The sequence below is a fragment of the Saccostrea echinata genome, unplaced genomic scaffold (assembly GCF_033153115.1).
Source record: "Saccostrea echinata isolate AGI-Se365-2 ecotype Australia unplaced genomic scaffold, CSIRO_AGI_Sech_v1 ptg000052l, whole genome shotgun sequence".
NCBI classification, from domain to species: Eukaryota; Metazoa; Mollusca; class Bivalvia; order Ostreida; family Ostreidae; genus Saccostrea; species Saccostrea echinata.
In genome coordinates, this window is record NW_026889801.1 from 9,314,243 (window position 1) to 9,340,039 (window position 25,797).

The window sequence follows — 25,797 nt, forward strand, 5'->3', positions numbered from 1 at the left end:
CAATTGTAATCTACATCTACTATATAAGGGTATCCTCATGTTTTAAAAACAAGATTTGTTTCAATCAATTGTTATTAAGTGAATAATAAAACATTTTCATGGCATCATGTATTACAAAAATCTTTAAAAATAAATACTTCAAAATCAGTAGGCTGACGTGCTTAAAATCGCGTAGCTGGTTGATATTACATAAAAGATAATTTGTTTTTATAATAAATTTTACTACGGGTACTCTGTCTACCTGATTAGTAAACAGGGCTTACTATCGGTTTTGATCTGTCGATAGAGAATTCTTTCTACTCCTAGGCACGTGAACCCACCTCTGAAATTTTTGGGGGTCCAAGTCTTATGCTCCGTTTATGGTTTTGCCTGGTTTAAAATGTTTGTTTTTGCATTGGCTCACTGTTCGCTATTTTCACCTTTTTCATTTACATTAATGCCAGAACCTGTTTGATGCGTCAACTTATTTTTTTCAAAAACACAGGTATTGATTATAAGTAACGAGATGAAAAAGTCCTATAATAGTCTGTCTTTATTTTTTGTCAATGAACAATATCAAGGACACCGTCAAGATTCTAATTCTTGAATATTAACTAAAACAATGGGGTTTAAATACATTATTGATGATTGATAGATATGAACAACAGATGTCATGAGTTCATAGTTTTAGTAGTAGGGCTAAAGATAATATTTTGACATGTAATTAACTCGTTAAAAGTGACAGTCTTTTTTTCCCCCCTATTTTACCTGGGGCAATTAAAATATAAACCAACTTTTTATTTGCGTTTTGTCAATTTGAAATCCATCCCTCGCCACTAATTTTCGAGACTGAAGAATAATGCTACATAAGTATTCGATGAATAAGATAGATTGTGGCGAGAAACATTCACGAGTATAGATAAAGATTGTGAAACTTGCAGAAAATAAAAATTGGTTTAAAGTAATTAGATATTTCATTTTGTAAAAAAAAAACATTCTGATTGTACACACAAACACTCTGAAGTTGATATTAAAAAGATGCTTGGGTTTCTGATTGACATTATCTATATGGGTTTTGGAGACCAGGTCTTCCAACAATCTGTCGGAATTCCCATGGTTACCAATTGCACCCCGTTGTTAGCAGGCCTTTTTTTGTATTCATATGACGCAGAATTTATACAAATACATGAGAAAAAGAAATCTCTTGCTGCATGGGGCCTTCAACTCGACATTAAGATATATCGACGACGTATTATTAATTAACAATAGTTATTTCCATTCATATGTCGACACGATATATCCCAGTGAGCTTGAAATAAAGGATTCCGGAGTCTGACACATCTGATTCGTATTTGGATATTTTACTAGAAAAAGACGTTGATGGTAATCTAACAACAAAGCTTCATGATAAAAGTGATGACTTTAACTTAGGCAGCAATATACCCTTATCACCTGTATATGGGGTGTCTATATATAGCTATCTTTCAGTTGATTCGATACGCAAGAGCATGCTCTAATTATGAACAATTTCTAAAACGAGGTAAGTTATTGACAAACAAGTTGATGAAACAAGAATAACAAATGTCATCATTACTTAAGTTCCATGATCGACACAATGACCTTGTCATCAAATATAATTATTATTAAGTCATGTGCTGACTAACGTTTTTCATATTAATTGTTAGGCTATTATTTACACACTGAATTGTCGACGAGTTTTTCCCGTTTATGACAAGAAACACACGGCGGGTGGGCCCCGTCGGCAGGGGATGCTCACTCCTCCATGGCACCTGAAAGCTCCACTGGATACTTTGTTGATCATCCAGTCTCGTTAGAAAGTATCATTCGGAAAATACAACTTCACTTAATTTATCGACACAACCATCAAAAGTATCTATTAGTGCGCATACATGTATTAGGGACAGTTCACCATGTATCGGACACATACCTTTAAAGGCAGAGATTTTAAGCACCGCCTTCAAAAATACCTGGTCTGTGTACCCCTGTCAATCAAGTGCATTAAGGTTCATCATTGGGTGCTAGAACTTGATTGACATTTACTTACTAGTCCCTGTATATACCCTGTACACCTTGTTTGGCACTCATGGTGACCTTCAAATTAACTTTTGATCCTTTGATATTTACCACACATGGTATAAGCAGTAGAGAAGCTATTTTTAGCTTGATAGTATTAATATACACACACCTTTAGAATTTGAAATAATAATGATATTCTTTATGATAATATATATCAAAGTTAGGTAAAACTTTTTTTTTCAAAGCTCAACAAATACCGGTACTTTAAAAAATAATATTTTTAATGGGTGGAGATGCTTTGACACACAATCAATTACAAATTAATAAAAATTATTGAGATTAAAATTTATTTACAACTTTTTATTTCTAATTTAAAATCATCTCAGAATCCCAATACAGGTAAATTTTGACTTCTTTGGTACTCTACTGTGTATTAAATCACTTCCTGTGTATAGGAATTGGGAGACAAATGACCATAGGTAGACTGCTAGTCCTCAAGGCATTCACACCTGTACACAATAAGCCCCTCCCTCACCTGGAATTTACCACCCGGTAAAAAATCTCTTCCTTTAAGCAATTGACTGGCATCAAACCTTAATGTCTCCGTGTTTTAACTTGTTTCTGCCTTAAAGCCAAAGATTTAAACCTTTTTAATGATGCCGATTTTCATTATTATGAGGTGATAAAAATACCAAGATAATGGCCTTGAAGTGACGTCACATTTGATATCATCAACGTGTAGTACCCAGAATTTGATATTTTTTATTTGTTTTCTTTCTCTCCTTAAATTTCCAGGGAACGATTCCATATCGGATGAATTTTGTTATTGATTGATAATTTTATAGAAAATTTCAGAACATTTCATTGCAAAGGTTATATTTCTTTTCTAAGAGTTGCTTTTGCTATTAGTTTATTATTTCACCATGCAACAAACAATAATTTACCATGCATTGGATATTGTCTGATATATGGATAATTGCCTCTTTTTTCGCATAGTGAAACACGTTTAGTACCCCACTGACAGCAGTATTTGCAGAAATAAAAGATGTAAACTCAACATATATTCAGAATAAATACAAGTTATCCATATATGACAACTAGAAGTGTGCTCTCTTTATTTTTCTTCAAATAAGAAGATGATAACCTACAAGACTAAGGCGAAAGTTATCATGATACAAGGCATTGCTAGGCCTTATCATGATACAAGGCATTGCTAGGCCTATCTAAGGCGATGTGATGCAACTAAAATTGCTCCACATTTGTGGATCGATATTTAGAATCAATCGAAATAATATAAAGTGTTAATCTTTGAATCAATAAGACTGTGTAATAATATTGATATCGCCGTATATTGCGATTCGTAGACAAAAATATCGTATTGCAATACGTTTTTTCAGTATGGGTATACCGACAAATGCTTGGGCTTGGGATTTCTGAAGTAGGATATGTAATTTAAGTTTTCTGAAACGTTTTCAAACATGCCAAGCAGAAAGTTTGCTGTTGCATGGTTGCATTTTTTTGCGAAATTATAGTGAAATAAATAAGAACTTTCTGTTACAACGTATTTATAACAGTTTCATACAGTCTACTTAATGGAGATTAATGAAATGCATATATAAGAAAAGATCAGTTTGAATGTTATTGAAAATATCACAATACGGATCGTAATACAGCTAAAAATATCGCAGTATATTGCAATACGAAATTCCCAGTTGATACCCGGCCCTATAAAAAGCATTAAAAAATCATGTCACTAATGTATACGTATTTAGGTATTTTAAAGGCCACTGCGATAATGGTGGGACATTTAGACAATCCATCTTGGATTCTGGCTCGTTACAAAAATCGTTTTAATGATATTTTCTCAATAAATAGCATTAAAGATTTGTCACAAATTCATAATTTATTCACATAATACATATTAAGCTCCATTTTGATAATATTGGGTCGGTAGCGATATCGCTATAAATAACTTCTTCAAGTTTGAACGTGTCCGATGCCCGTTAAACTTACCCTATAGTGTTCTTAAAATACTTTTGGTGAATATTTTTCAGAGCAACCTGAAGAAGAACTCACTTACCGTAAGAATCAACCGAGTGTCGAGGGGAAAATTGAAATTTCAGAAATCAGAATATTTTACCAATGTATCTGAGGTACACAATATGTTCTCTTTTTTGCGCTTTCACAAAAAATGTTCAAATTACGTGTCTACATGTCTTTTTCATATACAATGCAAAACTCTTGATTTTATTATTTAAAATACTTAAAAGTTAAAAGATAGGCAGAGTGAGAGGACATAGATAAGAAGGAGAACAGACAAACAAGAAGAAAACGAGGATTATAAAAATGAATTATAAATGTATTATAAAAATGAAAAAAAGTTATCAAATATTTTTTTAGATGTATACTTTTAATTGATTACATACATTTTTTTCATTCAGTCAGCAAAAATTGGCACAGACATCTATGATTTTAGCCTGATTGATATTACAAGAGAAGACTGTAAAGAGCTTTCAGGCGCATATTTTAAGATTGAAGTAAGGACCATTTCATCAAACCCTTAATTTAACACATACACACACACTCACACAAACGGATACATATATATATATATATATATAGAGAGAGAGAGAGAGAGAGAGAGAGAGAAAATTGTCGGTAATGTATACTTTTTGCTGGTAAATTGTGTCTCTTGATTTTCTTAGATTTCTGAAATCACTACAGTGTATGATTGAATATGTTGTGTGCATGCTATCTTGTCAAATGGAACGAAAATACTAGTAGTCATTATCACTGCTAATTTAACTTTATTATTTCTGTGCTTAAATAATACAAGATAAATAAATGAAATGGGTTTTCATTTATAAAATGTACTTTTGGTTTGTCCGCAAATGTTCTCGCCGACGGCTTGTACAAACTTTATTTAACTTAAAATGAAAGTATTAATATGCATACTATTGATTTTTATCTCTCCATATCTCGGATTAAAAAGTTCCAAGATGGATGCCGATGGTCTGAGTCATCTCTGCATTCTATTACCATTGGCGAGTGTAATTGCTATTTTTCCCAATATGTGCATTTAATGCCATGCAGTCCCTTTTTTTTGGGGGGGGGGGGCGCTATGCACCCTAGAACATTTGGGGAAAAAGGAAAAAATATGCAATTGTCAATTTTATGCCAGATTTTGAAACCTATGAAATTTATACAAGATTTATCGTTCCACAAAAAATGCGAAATACATAAAATGAACAATTTTTCATGTTTTTATTTTTAAAATCAATACACATGAGTTGTCAGCATTCTAAAATCGTAAATTGTCTTCTAACCTTTTTGGAATCTACAATAAAATATCATAAATTGTATTGTATTTTCTGACAAATTATTTGGTTTTAAAGGGAGAACAGGACGAGTTTGAAATTACGAGCACATATGACATCAAAATAAAGAGACCTCTGGACTACGACAGTGGAAAGAACATTTACAATCTGAATATATCTGCGGTAAATGAAATAGTCAACAAAAGTCATACGTGTGCAGATTAAGGATTATCATGTATAATTAAAAAAATATTCTATTTTTGAAATGAATAAACAATAATGGATCGTATGTTTTAGGCATTCCTAGTGGAAAACCTTGTGAATTACACCACTTTGACTGTATACGTAATAGATGTTGATGATATGGACCCGGCGTTTGACCATGACATATATACACTACATATACCCGAAGAAGCAAGTATTTAAGTAGATGATGAAGAATATATTGAATATTACATTAAAATTTATATGCACTGCTGTGAGTTTGGCCTTTTGGATTGCTAAGGTTTAATTTTCTTAAATCTACTGTTAAACAGCTGATTATAAAATATCGCATTAACATATAAAATTTTGTCATGATCTCAGCCTTTATCTCGTAAAAACACAAATTAATCATGATAATCTCGACAAAATGTTAAAGAATACTATGACAATAATTTGAATGTTTTAAACAAAAGTTGTTTTTAAAGAGGTTCGTTCCTGAGCTTTTGAGCATATTTTTGTCTTTACCTCTATTTAAAAAAAATCTCCATAATGTCTTAGTTCTTACAATAAATTTGAATTCTACAATGCTAATGAAACTATATTCAGTTAAAACCCCATGGTTAAATTCCATATCGAAAGCATTAAGTGAGGATCTATATTTTGTGGAAGGTTTTTAGAAGAAAAATTATCAATTTTTCTCTCTCGAAGTATAGTATTGTTAAGTTTGGGTTTCTTCTCTTACATGCAGACTGCACAAAGAGTTATTCTGTGCAATGAAATATTTTATGCTGGTCCTAAATTATGTATACATTAACTGTCATGAATTCATTCATCACATTTGACAAATATAGCTAATATATTGTGAAAGTCCTCGGAAAAAAACAGCCCAAATTAAACTTAAAATTAACACTATTTTAGCAATTTATATTTAAAAAAATATTATCACAGACCCACACTTTTAATTTTCTTTTCTGAACTTTTGAAGATAATTTTAACCATTCCGCTTAAATTTAGAAAAATGTCATTACTTTCAAATCATTTTATTGCTTGTTAAATTTTTAATGCCAGAAAAATAACATTTTTTGAGTGCAGAAAGGTCAGTTAATTGAGTATGCGGAGTAATTTGAAAGTTTTTTGTTGTCACAAATTTTAATGTGACTATTCAAGATGAAAAAAGACTGTGTTTGTTCCCAGAATTTAATTGCAAAAAAATATTTGAGGAAAAACTTTTAAAAATTGATTTATGTGTTAGATTAAAAGGTCATATTAAATGCTCTATAGCGCCAAAAGAAGCGCATTGACCCCCATCCTTTGTTTTGGTTTTTAATTAAGCTATGTGTGTAGATTCTAAAATTATACTTAATAAAAAATTCTCAATAGTTTTGATAATAGGATCCAACCTCCTTAAAGTTATTAAAAAGTATCACGAGATTATTGTTCTGCAATAGATGTAGGTCCTGCTCGGCATAGTTTCTGTCCAATAAACTTTTTTTTTAATTTGATTCATTAGAATAATTTCTTACCTTATTAAAAATACTCAAAATGCACATCTTGACATGTTACGTTTCTGTCCAGACACACTAAAAGACATATATCCTTTTTTCATCAGACTATCTAAACTGAAAAAAAATATTTGGCTCACCCAAACACAGAATTAAACCAAAATAAATTTCAAAATTTATAAATTGATCTGCTACTATGTTATCTGCTACTTCGTTAAAAAATCATAATTAGTGTCACTATTTTAACAAAGATGATATTTTTGGGAGAAAGTATACTTGTCATTTTTCCTCAAACCACGAAAATTTGACCCCGTTTAAAATAAAGTGATTTTACAGTATATAATTTCGCGATATTCAATAAGGAATCCAGAAAAAAAATATATCCTATAAATTAATACGGTTGATCATATATTAATCACACCAACCAAGAACACAAAGCATTGATATACTAGTAGTGTTCTTATTTGGTTGGTTTATCACATTTTTATGCTTATCCCTTTAAAAGGAAAAAGAATTAAGAATATATTTTTCCGAATTGATTTTGTAATAGAATTCAACAATTACGAATGTTTCACTGAGAACAAATCCGGTCATATTTGCTGCCGACAGGGACACAGGGGACGGAAGACAGGAAGTGTATTATAGATTCGAAGGTATGTAATGTTTTAACGTCATAGGAACTGTTATATAACATCAAAAGAATCACCTTCTTGCGATAGAAAATTTAAACGCTAATCACCGCTTTGTCATGGCCTTTCAACATAGAAAATGAATTGTTTTACTTATTGTAGATGGTAGCAATGTGAAAGGATGCTTTATGATTAATGAAATAAGTGGTGAGATTTCCACAACTTGTGTATTGGACAGGGAGAAAGAAAACTTTTATAAATTTATAATTAAGGTATAAAACATTTTTTAAAAAAATTATATCATCCGTTTTTGTCACAAGAAAACTCGGGGTTTAACACTTGTTCTTGTAATTTATTTTTAACTGAATTCTGAAACACAAATAAAAAAGACTAATATATTATTTGACATCAATTCATTAATATCAATTTATTAATCAATAGGGCGTCCAACGAAACACAGACGTTAGAAGTTGCACTGCTACATTGTCCATAATTGTGGATGATGTGAATGACCATGCTCCTGAATTTCAGAAAACGGACTTCAATTTCTCTGTTCCAGAGCATTCTAGCAAAGGGACGTCTATTGCACGTGTCACAGCAGTAGATATTGATGAGGTATTGTGTTTATCATCCTTATTTTAAAAAAAGAACTTGTTTATAAAGTTCTTTTCTTGGATCTTCGATTAGCTATACACGTCTTCCTTCCAAAATAATATCAATCGACGGTAGCTCAGTCTGTAGAGTGCTCGCTCCGTGATCGGAAGGCCGTGGGTGCCAACCCCGGCCGCGACTGACCTGAGTCGATAAAAATAGGTTGCAATTGTTCCTTCGCTAAGGGTTCAGCAACTTGAAGTGAGACCTTAAAAAACTGAGGCTTCGTGTCACGGCAGGCGTTGGCACGATAAAGATCCCTCACTGCTCATTGACCCTGAGTACCGAGTAAAGGTCTATATTTGAAGCCCTTTATATGAAGTCTTTATATGAATGAAAAATTCTTGAAAGGGACATTGAACAACATACAATCAATCAATTCAAAGTAGTATTGCTTTATGAATATTTTTGATAGCTTTCACTTAATATATATGCTGTTTTTTTAAAAAGCTTTTATTATGAAAGGAAGTTTTTAAAATTTATTCAATCTACATGTGTAGAGGAAACATACATATTTAAGCGCAGATTTTCAAACAAAGTAAGGTGGTGCACTTTAATATCCTTTTTATATAAACTCTTAAAACATTCTAATATGTAAATTGTAAATTTTAATCTGACCATTCTTTTTTGAGAGGACATTGTTTTAAATTCGAATGAATGAAAAACGTGAAGATAACGAACAGTGATCGATCTCAAAAAATCAACAATGAATACAAATTTGTGAACAGGGCATAAAACACGGACCCTCATAAATTCTGGAGATTAGATTTAATCAGAATTGACGGTTACTGCGAAATCACATTTTTTCGAGGTATGAAGAGACCCACGAATTCATGTCCACCACAACATTACAATGCCCCATATCATGTATATCTTCCAACTTAGAAATTAGATCCCCTTGAATCAATATTTTTTCCACAAACCTCGAAAATCCCAGGAAATGGGTGATTTTAGAGTATTACTATTATAACAAATATAATTGGGAGAAACAGATATAGATTTAAATTAGAGATAAACAAATGCATAAAACTATACTTAGTAAAAAAAAAAACAAAATTAAAAACAACAGAAAGATACTTGAGAGTGAATTAATGTATGTTTACCAAATGACAATCCCTGCAAAGCATACATGAATGATACACTAGCACTTGAATGCATCACCTATGATATAGTGTGCACTTTAAACATGCGTACTCTTCGTTATTACACATTTTTCCTCAACATCACACTACTACACTTAATATACGTAGACTGGTATATTTGAATTTAGAAGAAACGTATCCAGATCCCTAGTCATTGGAAACAAGTATCTCTCTTATTTGAAATATTTTGTAATAATTTATAAAATTAAAGTTCAAGTGGCGATTTTTAACAGAAAGATCATAAAGCGCATAATTAAGATATGAAGGAACCATGCAGCCCCTAAAGTTTGCCTTACATTTCAAGAATGAAACTGTTTTTAAGATATTGAATAAAAACATGTATTAATCATCTAAGAGTTCTCTTGATTGCTATCAAAAAAGGATTGAATCTAAATTCAATTTTCAATTGTTTCTCTTCATCTGGCTCCTGTACTCACAAATTCAAACAAGAGCGCCGTCAAGCGGAGTATCAAACATGTTATCTCTTTAAAGCAAGCGTTGAACAGATTTTACAGCATCATATACTAGTAATCAATATTCCCCAATGTTCATCTGCAACTTCCATCCTTTAGACTAAGATATTTTAATGTAGCATCAAATACCCCTTACTTATCGCCGATTAACCTATATTGCATGCATCCTATCAGACATAATCCATTCTAAATATCTGAAGAAAATATCAGTTTTCTACAATTTCTTTGTTTATTCTCAGAAAAAAACAAGACGTGTTTGTAAAACACGGATGCCGCCGTATAACAACTCGTGGTTAGGGTTAACGTTTCTCAAAGGAATATCAATTTCCAAGGTCAAGAGATCCAAAATGATAGTACCCAAAGAAATGTCTTGTGAAAAGGAATATACCTGTGAAATATAAAATCCCTAGCACCAACAATTAAAATGGTTATGGCGGAGGTTAAAGTTTTTCAAAAGTAGGTCAATCTCCAAGGTCAAAAGGTTAAAATTTATGGTGCACAAGGAAAGGTCTTGTCACAAGAAATACACATGTGAAATATGAAACCTCTAGCACCATCATCAACATTTCGAAAGTTATGGCCAAAGTTAAAGTTTTTGAATAGTGGGTCGATCTCAAAGGTCAAGGTCAAAAGGTCAAAAACTGTTGCACCCTAGGAAAGATCTTATAACAAGAAATGAACATGTAAAGTATGAAAGGCATAGTTCCAACTGTTCAAAAGTTACGGTCAATGTTAACATATTTCAAAAATGGTTCAAACTCCAAGGTCAAGGTCTAAAGATAAAAAATATTTAAACCCTAGGAAAGGTCTTATTACAAGGAATACACATGTGAAATATGAAAGCCCTACAAGCAAATGTTCAAAAGTTACGGCCAATGTTAAAGTTCGGTAAAATTTTGCAAACGTTAAGGTCAAAGTCAAGAGGTCAAATATGTTGGTACCCAAAGAAAGATCTTGTCACAAGGAATACATATGCGAAAAATGAAAGCAATAGCTCCAACCAATCAAAATTCAAGGGGAAGGTTAATGTTTTGGCGGACAAACAGATAAACAGCTAAACAGACAGACAGACGGCAAAAACTATATGCCCCTAAATCTTCGATTACAGGGGCATAATAAAAAGTAAATCGTGTTTTAAGTTGGATTGAGGGTTTAATTGCCCTTTCTGTGAGAGAAAGAAATGATCAAGTGCTGTAGACCTTCGATTAGTTCCTCCTTTTAAAGAGTGGGTAGTTTTCGACTTTTCACTTTACATACATGTAGTTTAGCTATTGGTATAACTAGTAACTTGAAAAAAAATTTGATAAGATTAAGGCAGAATTATAATGTACAATGTAAAAAAATATTTAAATTTACTTACAGCATAATTTTGATTTTTCCCGGTAATATAGGGTGAAAATGCAGAAGTGGGATACAAAATTCTTAAACCATACAATGCAACGTTTTCAGTGGACAATCAAGGTGTTATCAGAGTGGAAAATCCGCTTAAAATGGACCGAGAAAGCGAAAATGGAACAATTATTATAAAGGCAAGTAATTTTTATCATATGGACAGTATATCATTCTCTTTCATACAGTCATTTTTAGCTCACCTGAGCTGAAAGCTCAAGTGAGCTTTTCTGATCACCCATTGTCCGTCTGTCTGTCCGTCTGTCTGTCCGTCCGTCCGTCTGTAAACTTTTCACATTTTCAACTTCTTCTCAAGAACCACTTGGCCAATTTTAACCAAAGCACAAAGCATACTTGGGTGAAGGGAAAGTTAAATTGTTAAAATGAAGGGCCAGGCCCCCTTACAAGGGGAGATAATCAAGAAAAGGCAAAAATAGGGTAGGGTCATTAGAAAATCTTCTTCTCAAGAACCACTTGGCCAGAAAAGCTGAAACTTATGTGGAAGCATCCTGGGGTAGTGTAGATTCTAAATTGTTCAAATCATGACCCCTGGGGGTAGGATGGGGCCACAATAGGGAATCCAAGTTTAACATTGAAATATTTAGAAAAAATCTTCTCAAGAACCACTGAACCAGAAAGGCTGAAACTTATGTGGAAGCATCCTGGGGTAGTGTAGATTCTAAATTGTTAAAAACATGACCCCCGAGGTAGGGTGGGGCCACAATAGGGAATCCAAGTTTTACATTGAAATATATTGAAAAAAAAATCTTAAAAAATCTTCTTCTCAAGGACCATTCGGTCAGAAAACCTGAAACTTATGTGAAAGTATCTTGGGTCAGTGTAGATTCTAAATTTAAAAAAAAAAAAATAAGGACCCCTAGGGGTAGGGCGGGGCCACAATAGGGAATCCATTTTTTACATTGAAATATATACGAAAAATCTTTAAAAATCTTCTTCTCAAGAACCACTGGGCCAGAAAAGCTAAAACTGATATGGAAGTATCCTGGGGTAGTGTAGATTATAAATTGTTAAAATCATGACCCCTGGGATAGGATAGGACCACAATAGGTGTATTTCATGGGGGAAAGTCTGGTGAAGAACAGCAGGGCCAAAGTTACTCAGGTGAGCGTTGTGGCCCATGGGCCTCTAGTTAATTGAATGGCATAGTTCATATGCAGATGTTTGATCACATTAGCATTGTTCATACTTGTAACCGAATTTTGTAAAAGTAAAGTAATTGTTTCTAGGTTATTGCATACGACAGAAAAAGTGAAAAACCATCTGAAAAAACAGCCACTGTGGTTCTAACTCTCTTAGACATTAATGACAAAGCGCCCGTGTTCGAACCGAAAGAATATACTTTTCCCTTACCCCTTAATCCGAGCATAGGCCACATCATTGGACATGTGAAGGTATTTAAGTTTCTGAAAGGAAAGTCATTAGAAGTTTTTTTGAGCTTTATCTTTACAAATGTTGATTGCTTATACTTAAGTTTTAAGCCAGAAGATTTATATTTTTTAACATCTTTCTCTTAGGCACACGACGGTGACGAAGAAAATACACCGAATTCAGCAATAACATACAAACTGGAACAGACTTTGTAGGTTTACTTTGATTATCCACCCTTAGTAAAATATCAAATGTGTGTCTTTATGGCTTCAATTCTATGAACAAATTTTATAAACAATTATTCTTATATCATTTTTTAAAAAAATATGCAAAATAATTTTTTTCACTCAGATCTTCAAATATGTTCTCGATTAACAATGAAACGGGAGAAATTAAGATTGAAAAAGTACCACCAGTATCTACAAGCCTTATTGAGTTAGCAGCAATTGCCAAGGATCATGGAGATCCATCACTCCAGTCTTACGCCCAAATACTAGTATTTATCTTAATATTTTGCTTTCTTGTGCATAATTATATAAACTTAAGACTCCTTTACGTTTAATACTTATTTCTTGCATTTCAGAGATTAAAGAGATCGAGAAAGGAAAGTACAATAGTTTTAGTATGAATTGTTTGAATTTTACAGCTATCAAGAACTTTGGTAGTAGGAAAGACAGTGCAATTTACCGTACCAGAGAGTAAGGATGATGTCCTGAAGCGTAAAGCAGATATTCAAAGGTATATAGAGGATATTCAATGTTTTGCAGTTGGATGTTGAATTTATTTCACGGGTGGGAGGGGATTTTTTTTTATATCTTCACTTGTGCGAAGCATGAGTGAATCTTAAAAAAAATCCTGTCTCATTAGTGAAATAAATTCAATATTCAACTCGTGACGTCATAGTTGAGCGGTTGAGACGTCGATCATAGCTTAGTGATTAATAGATTGAACACATTGTAAACAGGAATTTCAACACCATATTTTGGGAAACAGTTTGTCAGTTTCAGTCTCTGTAAGCATGGTTTATTTACTCTATCTTATAACAAATCAAAGAGTATTTTTTACACTCTTGAATGGAAGGAAAATCGATGGGGATTACCTCACCTTTGATATTCTTCACAGGTTGACAAAATACTCCTTTTATTAGTCCCCTACCGGTGAAACCGGAGGGGACTATAGGTTTCCTCTGAGTCTGTCCGTCCGTCTGTCCGTCTGTCTGTCTGTCCCTCTGTCTGTCTGTCCCTCTGTCTGTCTGTTAGTCTGTCCCACTTGGTTTTCCGCATTTTTTTCCTAAACGCTTGCAGATATTGAGCTGATTTTTGGTATGTGAGTGTATCTTGATGAGTTACAGATCAAGTTTGCATTTCGTTCCGCTTCATTGATTTTTGACGGAATTACGACCTTTTCAATTTTTACGGGTTTTCCGCAATTTTCTTCTAAACGCTTGTAGATATTGAGCTGATTTTTTGTATGTGGCTTTACCTAGATTAGTTATAGATCAAGTTTGCATTTCGTCCCGCTTCATTAATTTTTGACGGAATTATGGCATTTTCAATTCTTAACGGGAACGGAACCAGATTACACCTGCCGGTAGGGGACTAGTATTGCTAATGGAATACTCTCAGAATGCTTGTTCAATAAATAAATTACAACATTTCACTCTTGAAGCTCCAATAAAAATCATTATGCTGGTTTTTACATTTTACAAATTTGTTTAATGAATTTTTTTTTTTTTGCTTTCTTAAAAAATCTTTCTTACAAAATGTTTGACAAAGAAAACGTGATGACTGATAGCAAACAAAACGTAATAGTTAATTTTTTTTTTATTTTTAAATTAATTTTGCAATTCATAAATTTACTAACCCTTAAACTATCTTTTTTTGAATTAAGTATGTGTATATATTTATTTTTAGAGACATCGGTAAAATAATGAATTTAACAGTATTTGTGGATAAAATAGAAGAAGTTAGAGGAGAGAAACACTCGTAAGTCATATATATATATATATATATATATATATATATATATATATATATATATATATATATATATATATAACAACAGACAAATTTTTCGTTATCATAAACTTATATCAGTTAAATTCATATTTACATCATGTTGATTTGAACCGATTCCTTTACCTTTGCAGGAGTTATTTGAATATAACAGCAAAGTTTAAAAATGATACAGATGTCAGTGGTGAAGTTCTGCAAGGGTAATCATTCTTAATTAATCTATACAAATATAATTATACTGTAACCCTACAAGTATTAGTGACATTACGTGACAATTAGCATTTGGGTTTCTAACATCCCCCTAGTATTGTATCATCAAATAATGATATGATTTCAATACTAATGAATGAGTTAGAAAAATTCATTTTATTTATATCCAACAGTACAATAAAACTTCCTGTTTCAGTAATGGAAATATACCTTTAACCTTTCTCCTTTTCAAAGCCTAACTGGGCACACTTGATTTTACAGAGATGTCAACAGAACTTAGATTTTCCATTCAATAATATATAAAGAATTGTCATATTAAAACCTAAGAATTTTTTTAAGGAAAGTTGAAAGGTCAACCCCAGAAACAAATTGTTGTTTAGTCTTCAATTAATTTGAAAGAACATTTATCACTCTCTTCTCGTTTTTAAATGTTTTAAAATGCAGGTTTTGATTATTTCTCTTATTCAATTTCCTCTAACAGTATGGTTTTAGAACACATGAGTGCGATTCTTGCTATTTTCTCCGTGGAAGTGCCAGAGAAATTGGTCAGTACTGAAGAAAGTTTTCCAGCCGCAGTCATTGCACTAATTGCGATCTGTGGAGTGATGTTCATCGGTACAATCATCCTTATAGGTGTCATATATACCACAACAAGAAGGTATAATAAATGGAAATGAATTTCAGATTTTTTAAACACTCTTAAAATATTTAATATCTTGTTAATACGCCGCTGTCTTGTATTAAATTATCTTCATTGTTATAATATATAACTGTTTTGTTGTAAAGGTTTAAGAAATATAAACAGCTTAGCGACCATCTTACACGAAGGAGTTCCTTGTACGAATCGCAAGAGATGAAGATTCAAATGACAGACGAGCAAACCTCAGATTATAACGGATCTATTAATGGATCCCATGATTTGCCAAGTCTACATAATGCGATAACTGGCGAGCTTAAAGAAGGTGTTGTATCAGCATTTACAAATCCAGTTTATCCTGTTGACGAAGAAACCTTGGTAAAATTGGATCCTGCAGAAGAAGAGGCACAACAGACTCTGAATGATTTGGCAGACCATCTTGATGCAGAAGATACCAATATCTTGCCTGTGGACAGCTATAATCCATCCGAGAGTGACATAGAGGTCGAAATTAAACCAGATTACGATGGACCAAATGACTATGTTAATGCTCCTCTAAAATTTGGAGAAAATAGTGCATCCGGATACGAAAACGTCACGAATTTGTCAAAATCATCGGATGTTGCGGAAGATTATCCAAATGACAGGAGAGATACTGATTTGATTAAAGATGAAGACAATAAACGTGAACAAAATGAGGACGAAGATGAACCAAATCCGGATTATGAGGTCAAGGCCGTTCGCTTCTCGACTCAAGTGCTAGACACAGACGAAAATAAATTCGAACCTTTGAAAGAAAAAGATAGTACTGATGCCAAAAAAGATGAAGAGTCTGGAGAAGACATCGATGAGAGAGAGGAAGATATCGATTCACAAGAAGATGGAGAAGAAGGAGACGATAACTCGAGAGAAGACCTTGACCAAGGGAAAGATGATGATTTTGGGGATGGTATTGAAATTGAACGCATCGATGAGGAAATTCTGTCTCCAAACGAAACACTTCCAGACGACAATGACTCAGATGAGGATAATATTCCTCACTTTGACTTTGATACCAAACTGTGATATATGCATGTCAAAAATATATACTTGACATCTATGGTTTCGTTTTTACTGACTAGTAATCAAAATCTCTTTGCAATAATATTTAGAGTTGTAAAATATATAGGTGTTTTTGTTTAGAGGAATAAGTTTTGTCAATAATGGATGCAGATAATAAGGAGACCTTCAAGAAATGTGAATTTTGATTTTAAAAAAAACCCAGATATCTATAACGTGTAAAGAAATCGTATTATTGTGTGAACTTTTGAGTTAAACCAGTTATGTACTGTAAAACGCACGTGCACATTGTTTTGGGTTGTAGTAGAAAAATGAGTCATAACATGTTTTAGGTAGAATGACCCTCCATTTAGAGAGACAATTTAAATGATTCCAGTGCCAGGAGTAATTAGTTTTCGAACATGTTACGAATAAACGACATTAAATAACATACCGAAAACGACTGCTGATTTACTTCCAATTTCGCTGTTTTACCAACTTTGCTCAACTCAAAACAGAGCCTTGATTACAAAAAATTATATTTCAGTGATAAAAGGTCATTCTACTTAAAACAAAGAGTGCGTAAGACTGAGATTTTGTTTAAAAAATATGTTTTTATACTTTAATCGATTGCTATGCATATTCTTGCCTTTGTCTATCACATAAATTTGTGTTTGTTTTGTGTATTGTTGATTTTTTGTGTCGAACACGTATGATTTAAATGCGTTGCCATATTTACTTAAATTAGATATATACGTATATACTTAAATAGATACCGAGATTTATTACATTTTCAACAGTGAAATACTGTAATTTATTTACTGAATAAAAGTGATATTCTGACACAGTGTGGAAGGATAACAAAAATGGTATTCTCACAGTGTGAGAATATCAGAAGTGCGGCAAATCTTACGAAGACACAAAGAGTGTTTTTTTTTTTTTTAAAAATCCCCGGCTGTTATTAGATAGAGTTAATGAGCCATCCTGACAGAGACTAATAGTAATACTACCAAAGTTTTTTTCCAAACATGTCGTTAAAAAATCCATGTTTACAACGTTTTTCAATCTAGCAACTTAGCTATGAAGTCCCAACCGCTCAATTGTGACGTCACAGCCTATGACACTGTATTACGAAAAGACAAAGGCGGAAATCTAAGAAAATGTAATAAACAGAAAATTCAATGTTTTGTAGATGAATATGGAATTTATTTCACTCGTGAGACAGGATTTTTTTTATATTTTCACTCGTGCTTCGCACTCGTGAAAATATCAAAAAATCCTGTCCCAGTCTTGAAATAAATTCCATATTCATCTACAAAACATTGAATATCCTCTATATCACACTGTAGTAATAACCAGAAAGTAAGGACATTATTTTATCTTTTGAACAGAGGATTGAGCTATGATTTGGAATTACACATATTTCTTGTTTCGAAATTTTAATGTTATGTTTACTGATATATATTTTCTGATGTACATCATGAAATTAGTTTCAATTAAAAATCTTTCAAAATAATGCAGATTTTCAAATTACAACGTTATCCAACCCAATAAAATTATAAATAAAATATATCTTCTTACTGTGTTATCTTTGTATGACAGATTACCGGTATATAAATATTTGATCGTCGCCAAAGAAATATGAAGTAAAGGTATTTACTTTCAACCCTTCAACAGTAGATTATATCATACAGTCGTTCAGTTGATTTTCTTTTGTGATAAAGTGTTATAAGTACAGTGTGTCTTGTTTTCCTACTACTCCTGTTCTCTCAGATCATCGTTTAATATCAGTAAGTGTAATAATGGCAATTTTTGGAGCCTAAGAATAAAAGAACCAACAAAGTAAAGTGATCTAACAGAAAGCGCACATTACCTTGAATAAGGATTTATTTGCTTTTGGTTAATTTACATTATGTATTCTCAGATTATATATGCATACAAAAGTAAGGTTAAATCACCCAAGGATGATTAGTACAATGTATGTTTTAACAACATTGATTAATGCAAAACATTGCGTTTTTCATAAAATGATGATATATCTATTTGCAATACAGGTTATAGTTAACTACAGCACCCAGCCTTTTTTTCAGATAATTTAGATTCAAAACATATTTGGAAATTCGTTGACAATGTAATTTTTTATCGCTTCATGCTCATACATGTAGACATTTAAAGCATTAAATTTTTTGTGTATGATAGGGAAATCGCCACTATTTCTTTTAAAATACAAGTAATCTATAAAAATAATCAAAATGATTCAAACAGATATTTCTTGAGAGCGAACATCCTTGATAATTTTTTTTTTCTGCTAATTTTTTTTTTTTTTTTTTTTTTTTTTTTTTTTGCATCACGTCCCTTGTTTGAAAATTGTGTTACCTGAAAACTACATCGGCTACCGATAATGTCTGCCTGCACTAAAGCGAAATGTGTTTGTATTTCTACTTTATTACGATTATATTAATACCTTCATGAGAAATAAATTATTAACACATATTTCTAATTTTAAGTATAAGGGGCTAGTAAAAAATATCTTAAAAAAAATAAGAAGAATATCAGATCATGATGACTTTACACTATTCAAATAACTTAGACACAGAGGAAGAAAGTTATTTATGAAGAAAAACATTCTAGTCCGAGTCACTGTGTTGTGTTATCGATGACCACCATTGCAAAAGCTGAGAAGTAACTCATCAACGGACGTCAAAACTTATGTAAACTTCCGACTGCTAAATATAGTGCAAGAAAAAGAGGAAAAGTGATTTTTACTTACATCTGAATATTAAACAGTATAAAATTCAAAATCTAACATGATACATCTTTCTTTTTAGTCTTGCAAGATGCTGTTTACATGATTATTTATATTAATCAAGTATAAAACATCAGGGGGAAATGTGGATTCTAAGGATAAAACGTTTCATTTTATTCTTCTTAAAATTATTTATAGACATTTACGGCATATGAAAGTAAAATTTAAAAAGAAATCAGGGTCTTCTGAAACGAATTCGAATTACAATTTATATGTTGAACGAAAAATGAGATTTCAAGATTTCGGTGGTCGATGGTTTCCAAAAAGTATTAAGCGCTTTAAAGTCGCCTTATGTATTATTTTCTGATTTTTCAACATTAAACGTAAATATTACTATGTTATGACACCTATGTATTTTCTGGCGTATCTGTTTCCAGCTTTGTTTTGCAAAACAGTCCAATTTTGAGTTCTGATATGAATTTATCATCCATAAAAGCGTAAATAAAAGGGTTCGCCAAATGGTTAATGATATAAAATAACTCAATCATTCTAACAACGCCATATTCTGTAACAGAGAGTCTCTCCCAAATTCCAACTATTGCACTCTCCAAAATAAACGTAACAAGTCTTGTTATGAAAGATATAATGAAGATTATTGTAATAATCATAAACATCAAAGAGACATTATTGTTCTTTTTCTTGTCATTTTCTTTTGAGTTGGCCTGATAAAATGTGGACAAAGGTTCCTTCTTCCGTCGAAATATGACTTTGGCTATTTCTGCATATAGAATGGTGAGTGCAATTGCTTCAGCTAACATAAACAAAGCACAGATGACACTGTGGATTAAAGACGCTGTTTGGGTTGTAGAGGTAAGTCTTCGACAAGCACTTCCTGTCACGTTCAGTTCTTCGTTGTATACATTCTCTGATCCAAATGTAAAATACGACGGAATAGCAAGCCCAATGGATAAAATTAATGAAAGCAACAAAGACATGCGCCTCCAAAACAGAGTCATCTGTCCACCAAATGGTTTGCATACTTTCAGGTATCGTTGTACCGAGATTATCAAAAGAATGAAAGCGGAGAGAATGGTTGTTAAAAATGCCAATGTGAAACTCCAGCTACACAGTTCATTATATTTGAATGTAACAGGGAAGAAGTTAGACATGGCATGTAACGCCACTGATAATATCAGAGCCAGTAGATCCGCCACAGCTAGATATGGAATGAAATAACGACCATTGTGTCTACCTCGTAGACGGAATCCGTAGACATATAACACGATAATATTCCCGGGAACTCCCACAGTTAAAGATACGAACAGGTAAACCGTGCACGGGAGAAAGGAATCAAATCTGATATTATCCCACAACTTAAGTCGGTTTTGCTCTGTTAGATTGAGGTGAGGATTCATTTTCTATTAAACAATACAGAAACAGTTCAAGCCTTTATGTTGTTTCTTATCATATCTGCTCCCAAAAGTGTTTCAAAGGTGGCTTTCTTGCTTGAAAATCAAATTCCAATTAAAAATAAATTAGGTGAACCACCAAAAAACACCTCAGTGTTTATGCTCTTCATAAATCGGTTATTCCGTGTAAATTCACGGAACAAAATATTTTAACAAAATCCCTCTAGTTGATTAAGAAAGCGAAAAAAATCATCCTTTAAAAGGAAGTAGCTCTTAAGTACTTATAAATAGGTCATGTGATCCATTAACTCCAAGTTAAAAGTATTTCATTTCCAATGAATATAATCTATTACTTAAGTTGAATAGAAATTGAACTTAAGGAAATATTAAAATTAAACAAAAAATATAAAAAGTTACATAACTAAATTAAAGCAATTGTGCCCACTTTCCATAACCGTGAATGTACATGCTTATTACAACATAAATTTTAGAAATGAGTGTCTAAAGGGTTTCAGACATGACAAGACATAAAAAAGACAAAGCACATATATTCGCACACTTCAACCTTTCGAATCTTGAGTCATGTCTTCTAGCAATGTCGTCAATACCTTTTCTTCACCATCTTCACAAGATAAAAATCCACAATACAATGTCATTCAGAATTTGTATTTAAGAAGCCGCCCCACCCTTGAAAATATACTGTTACTACTTAGCAGGGCTCTAAATAGGGATTAATTTAGTCACCAGAGCGCCTAAAAAATTTGATTGGCGCCCAGAATTTCTCTATAAATCGCCAAATTGGCGACATTTTAAATTGACTGGGCGAAAAAGACAATGGGAATTGGCAAACTCTTGAATGCTTTATATTAACATAAGTAAATGTACTAAGATTCCTTTGTAATAAGGTGAAATTCTCATTAGCATACATTTCCTTCAACGTCCAAATATCCAAGTAATTCTCTCTTATTACACTACACAATTAAACATCGTTTTAAAAAAGTCCATTGTGTTAACCATTTACAAAGATTTACAAAGTTTTGTGTACATTTAAGCAATGAAATCAGACCAGGATGAAAAATTCAGAATTCAGAGGAAAGGTTCACACCCTTATATTGATACTTCTAAAACTGAGACTTACCGAAATAAATAACACAAAAGAATTTAAGATTTTCAAAAAAAATCTTTATTTCATATTTTAAGAATGAACTTTTGTAACTTTTTATATGCCCATTTCTGTTAAATGATAGTGAAAGTCCAGATACGAGTCACAGAGACGGGATAATAATCTGCCTTAGGGAAATCGTGAATCATCATCGTAAAATTAAAGCCGTCAATTTTAACACCATCGGCGGCCATGTTGCCCTCGTTAAATATTGCATAGGAATTCTCAGATGCAAATGCAAACTTTTCGGAAGTAGATACATAATTGAAATAATTTCTGCCAGCTTCATTATACAATCCAGAAATTTCTTTAGTCTTGCCATTTTTATTTATCAATATATCAAAGTACTTCGAATTTAGAACTTCAGTTTCTTGGCCGCAATCATGAACAGCAGCTGTGTACCGAATGGTGACTTCATCTGTATTTGAACTAGTTACCTCAATCTTGCAACTGGATTCCATAAATTCGGTCTGTGTTCTATTTTGTAGGCTTAATTTTTTTTCTAATACGAAGGTATGGCTAGGGTATAAGAAAAGTGTGTATGTTTCTGATGCAGATGCTGACTTAATGGAGAACCAACAAGTCCCGCCATAAACTTGTAATCGCATGATGACTTCGAACTCCGAAAAGGTTCCTGAATCAGACACTAAAAAAGAAATTAATTCTAGAATCATACGATTCTTAAATTTGAGAGATGAAATACTTACCAGATTAGATGAGCCTAACTCTTTTATATTATATGGTATATCACCCAAGTTATGGCGATTCTGTACGTTATAAAATTGGGAACCTTACTTAATTATAAAAACATCTGAAATACTCTAACTAAATTTTTGTTATTGTATAAATCATATAGGTTTTATCCAATTATGATTTTTTAAATACAGGGCTTTTCAATCCCGTTTAAACGTTAGCATTTCTATGGTCGTTCTATTGACATCTTATGCAAATGCAACCTATCGTTGCGACGGGCTCACGGCGGGTGTGACCGGTCGACAGGGATGCCTTCTCTTCCTAGGCACCAGATCCCATCTCTGGAATTCCCAGGGGCTCCGTGTTTTATACTCTATTCACAGATTTGTATTGTTTTAGGTTTTTATTTTAGATCGATTACTATACGATATCTTTACCTATTTCATTTTGACTGACATGTTTCACACCAATTGCTAGACCATTGTTTTTATACTAATTTAGACTGTGCATTATTCTTTTTATCGCTAAATACATAGGGTTTACAGCGGGCTTGACCGGTGGACGTGGGATGTATACTCCTCCTATGCACCTAATCCCACATCTGGTGATTCCAGGGGCCCATAATTTTTGCCCCGCTTCACATTGTCTTTTATTAATTAACAATTAGGCATGTATACTAATTGGCAAATTAAAATTGTTAATTATAGTAAAACAAAACAATATGTATTGTTTCAAAAGATTTATGAGAACGATCACCGTTCGTTTTTTTTTTTTTTTTACCTTTTCTACCATACCGTCATGTGGAATGTCTTCGCTTTGTATTACTAACATGTTATAGAATAAAACAACTGTTTACATTGTATTCCATGCGAGAGTAGTACTGGTCTAGGAGCACATAATAAACGACTAATACTGAAGAAATTTGCATCAGATCACATTATAGCTTCAAATGTATGCAAAGTGAGTCATTAATATATCAAAGGTGTTTTTTCTATAGAAAAAATCCCAATTACTTAATTGTTTGCAGCACGCTAGAAGCATCATTTGCACATTTGCACGGATGAGCAATACATGTTGTTGGCATTTCCATATATTGACAGCAGACTTGCAACAAGCCTCATCAGTATGATAAAACGTTTGCTTGCAAAATTGCTTCATACTTGTTGCATATTTATAACAAACAAGTAAGTTACTTAGGAAGTGATGCTTGCTAAGATTTAACCGGGTGGTGGGGAGGGGTGGGGGATCTGTCGATAATTAGAAGTTACGATATATAAAGAAGTAGTCCCGGTATTTTGGTTTAGAAAGTTAGGGGTTTTAATTTTTTTTTTTTAAATTTGCTTAAGTATTGTTGAATATATGAATTATTATATATATTACGCGTGACGAAAAGCTATACAGATTATACAGTACCTTTCGCAAATTTCAACAACTGTAAATCGTCCTCACAGAAATCATAGACAGGACCATATACAGAATCAGAGGGACCGCGAAATCGTCCGTAGTAGGTAGAAAATTGCTGGGCCTCGTCGATTGAAACGTTCATATACAGAGGTTGTATCTTCATCTTTCCAAGGTCTCTCAACACCTTGACAGCCTGTAATTAAGGGAATACAATAATGAATCAGCGGTTTTTTTTTGAACACGTTATTTCATTTTTTTCATTTGTGAATTTTGCTTGGGACAGAAAAGTAAAATTACAATATGTTATAATAGTGACTAATGATAGCAAAATAAAGATTGAGAATTGCAAACTTGTAAACTCAACGGATCAAACTAATATTTTATTTGGAAAACCTGATAATTAGTGTTTTATGAAGCTTGTGCAAACTGTTCATGTCATTCAAAAGTAAGTTAAATGATTTTTTTTAAGTTTCTGAAAAAAAAAAAACAGTTTATATTTGTTATACTTAATTTGTGACCCAATCCCTGTCGTGGGGGCTACTGAATAGTCTTGTACTAGAAATCTGACATTCAATTTGATAATGTGTAGCTCTGACGTTCTTGTGAAAATTAAATAAGATTTTTTTTTTTTAAAACATTGTCTTGATGTCAGTGTAGGTCCCCAGAGGGATCCAAAGATCAGGAAGATTTATATTTAAAAAAAATTCTAAAACACTTCATTAGGACGCTTACAAAGAAATTTCAGCCTTGAGAAAAAAATAATGACAAATTGTTGAACATACATGTATTTCTAAATTTTACTTACGAGACCCTTTTTGTGGTTTCGCCCTGGTCCTTTCGGTCATGTTTGAATACTTTGAGTTTGCACTCATTAAGAAGGATTTGCCTTAAATAATTTGGTAAATTACAACACCGTTTACAGAAGACTGTTAGTCGCCCGCGTGGCGCAGTGGTTAGAGCGTCGGCTCTAGAGTCGCGAAGTAAGGAGTTGATCCTTACGTCGCGGGCTCGAATCCCACTGTGGGACGTGGAGACCGGTCCTTCGGATGAGACCGTATAAACCGAGGTCCCGTGTCGCAGTGGGTGCTGGCACGAAAAAGATCCCTCACTGCTCAATGTCCGTAATTGCCGAGTATAGGACAAAATTTGCAGCTCTCCACCGGCAAATGGTGGCGTCTCCATAGGAGTGAAAAATTCTCGAGAGGGACGTTAAACATACAAACAAACAAACACAGAGAGGATTGTTAGATGAATGTTATTTTTCCAATATATTTCTTTAAGACCTGGGACCCTTTTTGTGGTTCCATAATGGCCTTGGGGTCATTGAATGACTGTAAATGTAAACTACGTAAGAATGTCTTACTATTATAAATTTCACAATCTGCAGCCTCGTACAGAGTGTAGCTAATAAGCATTTCAAAAGAAACCTGTATATTTCTACTGCTTTTAAGGAAGTTCGTTTAAAATTGGCACAGTGGTTCTATGGATGTGAAAAATATGAAAAGTTCATGAATGACGGACTCAGACCAAAACAATAGATCACTTGTTGACATAAAAGTATTAGTAGAAACGTATTTATAGTAGAAATGTGATTATTCATATTGGCAGAATTGATTAATAGAAGTTTAAAAAAAAACTTACACAATGACTGCTTCCAATATGGAACACTGCAACATAAACAGCTACCCACGTGATGGTAATAAACATTTTCATACTTTGATTTTTAAAGTCCTTAGAGACAGTGTATTGATAGAACTGAAAGTTTCAACTG

The 25,797-nt window shown here is 32.8% G+C and overlaps 3 protein-coding genes and 1 long non-coding RNA gene across 4 annotated transcripts; 2 read left to right on the forward strand and 2 right to left on the reverse strand.

The window, feature by feature from the left end:
* The first annotated feature begins 7,855 nt into the window (after positions 1-7,855).
* Positions 7,856-11,440, forward strand: LOC133203838 (uncharacterized). Its single transcript, XR_009723480.1, has 3 exons — positions 7,856-7,940; positions 8,110-8,283; positions 11,326-11,440. It is a non-coding gene; the product is annotated as an uncharacterized LOC133203838 (long non-coding RNA).
* Positions 11,441-12,495: 1,055 nt separating this feature from the next.
* On the forward strand, positions 12,496-17,550 carry LOC133204336 (cadherin-87A-like). Its single transcript, XM_061340060.1, has 9 exons — positions 12,496-12,503; positions 12,588-12,735; positions 12,859-12,923; positions 13,064-13,208; positions 13,359-13,450; positions 14,626-14,697; positions 14,862-14,927; positions 15,419-15,595; positions 15,724-17,550. Exons 1-9 carry the CDS (start codon positions 12,496-12,498, stop codon positions 16,637-16,639), a joined length of 1,689 nt encoding a protein of 562 aa, XP_061196044.1. The 3' UTR covers positions 16,640-17,550.
* Positions 17,551-19,747: 2,197 nt separating this feature from the next.
* LOC133203896 (neuromedin-U receptor 2-like) lies at positions 19,748-20,897 on the reverse strand. Its single transcript, XM_061339697.1, has one exon. It carries the CDS (start codon positions 20,771-20,773, stop codon positions 19,766-19,768), a length of 1,008 nt encoding a protein of 335 aa, XP_061195681.1. The 5' UTR covers positions 20,774-20,897; the 3' UTR covers positions 19,748-19,765.
* Positions 20,898-21,927: 1,030 nt separating this feature from the next.
* LOC133203952 (uncharacterized) lies at positions 21,928-25,771 on the reverse strand. The gene is made up of 3 exons (XM_061339747.1): positions 25,668-25,771; positions 24,036-24,219; positions 21,928-22,575 (listed from the first exon to the last, which is right to left on the reverse strand). The coding sequence occupies exons 1-3, from the start codon at positions 25,737-25,739 to the stop codon at positions 22,004-22,006; spliced, it is 828 nt and encodes a 275-aa protein (XP_061195731.1). The 5' UTR covers positions 25,740-25,771; the 3' UTR covers positions 21,928-22,003.
* Between the last annotated feature and the right edge of the window lie 26 nt (positions 25,772-25,797).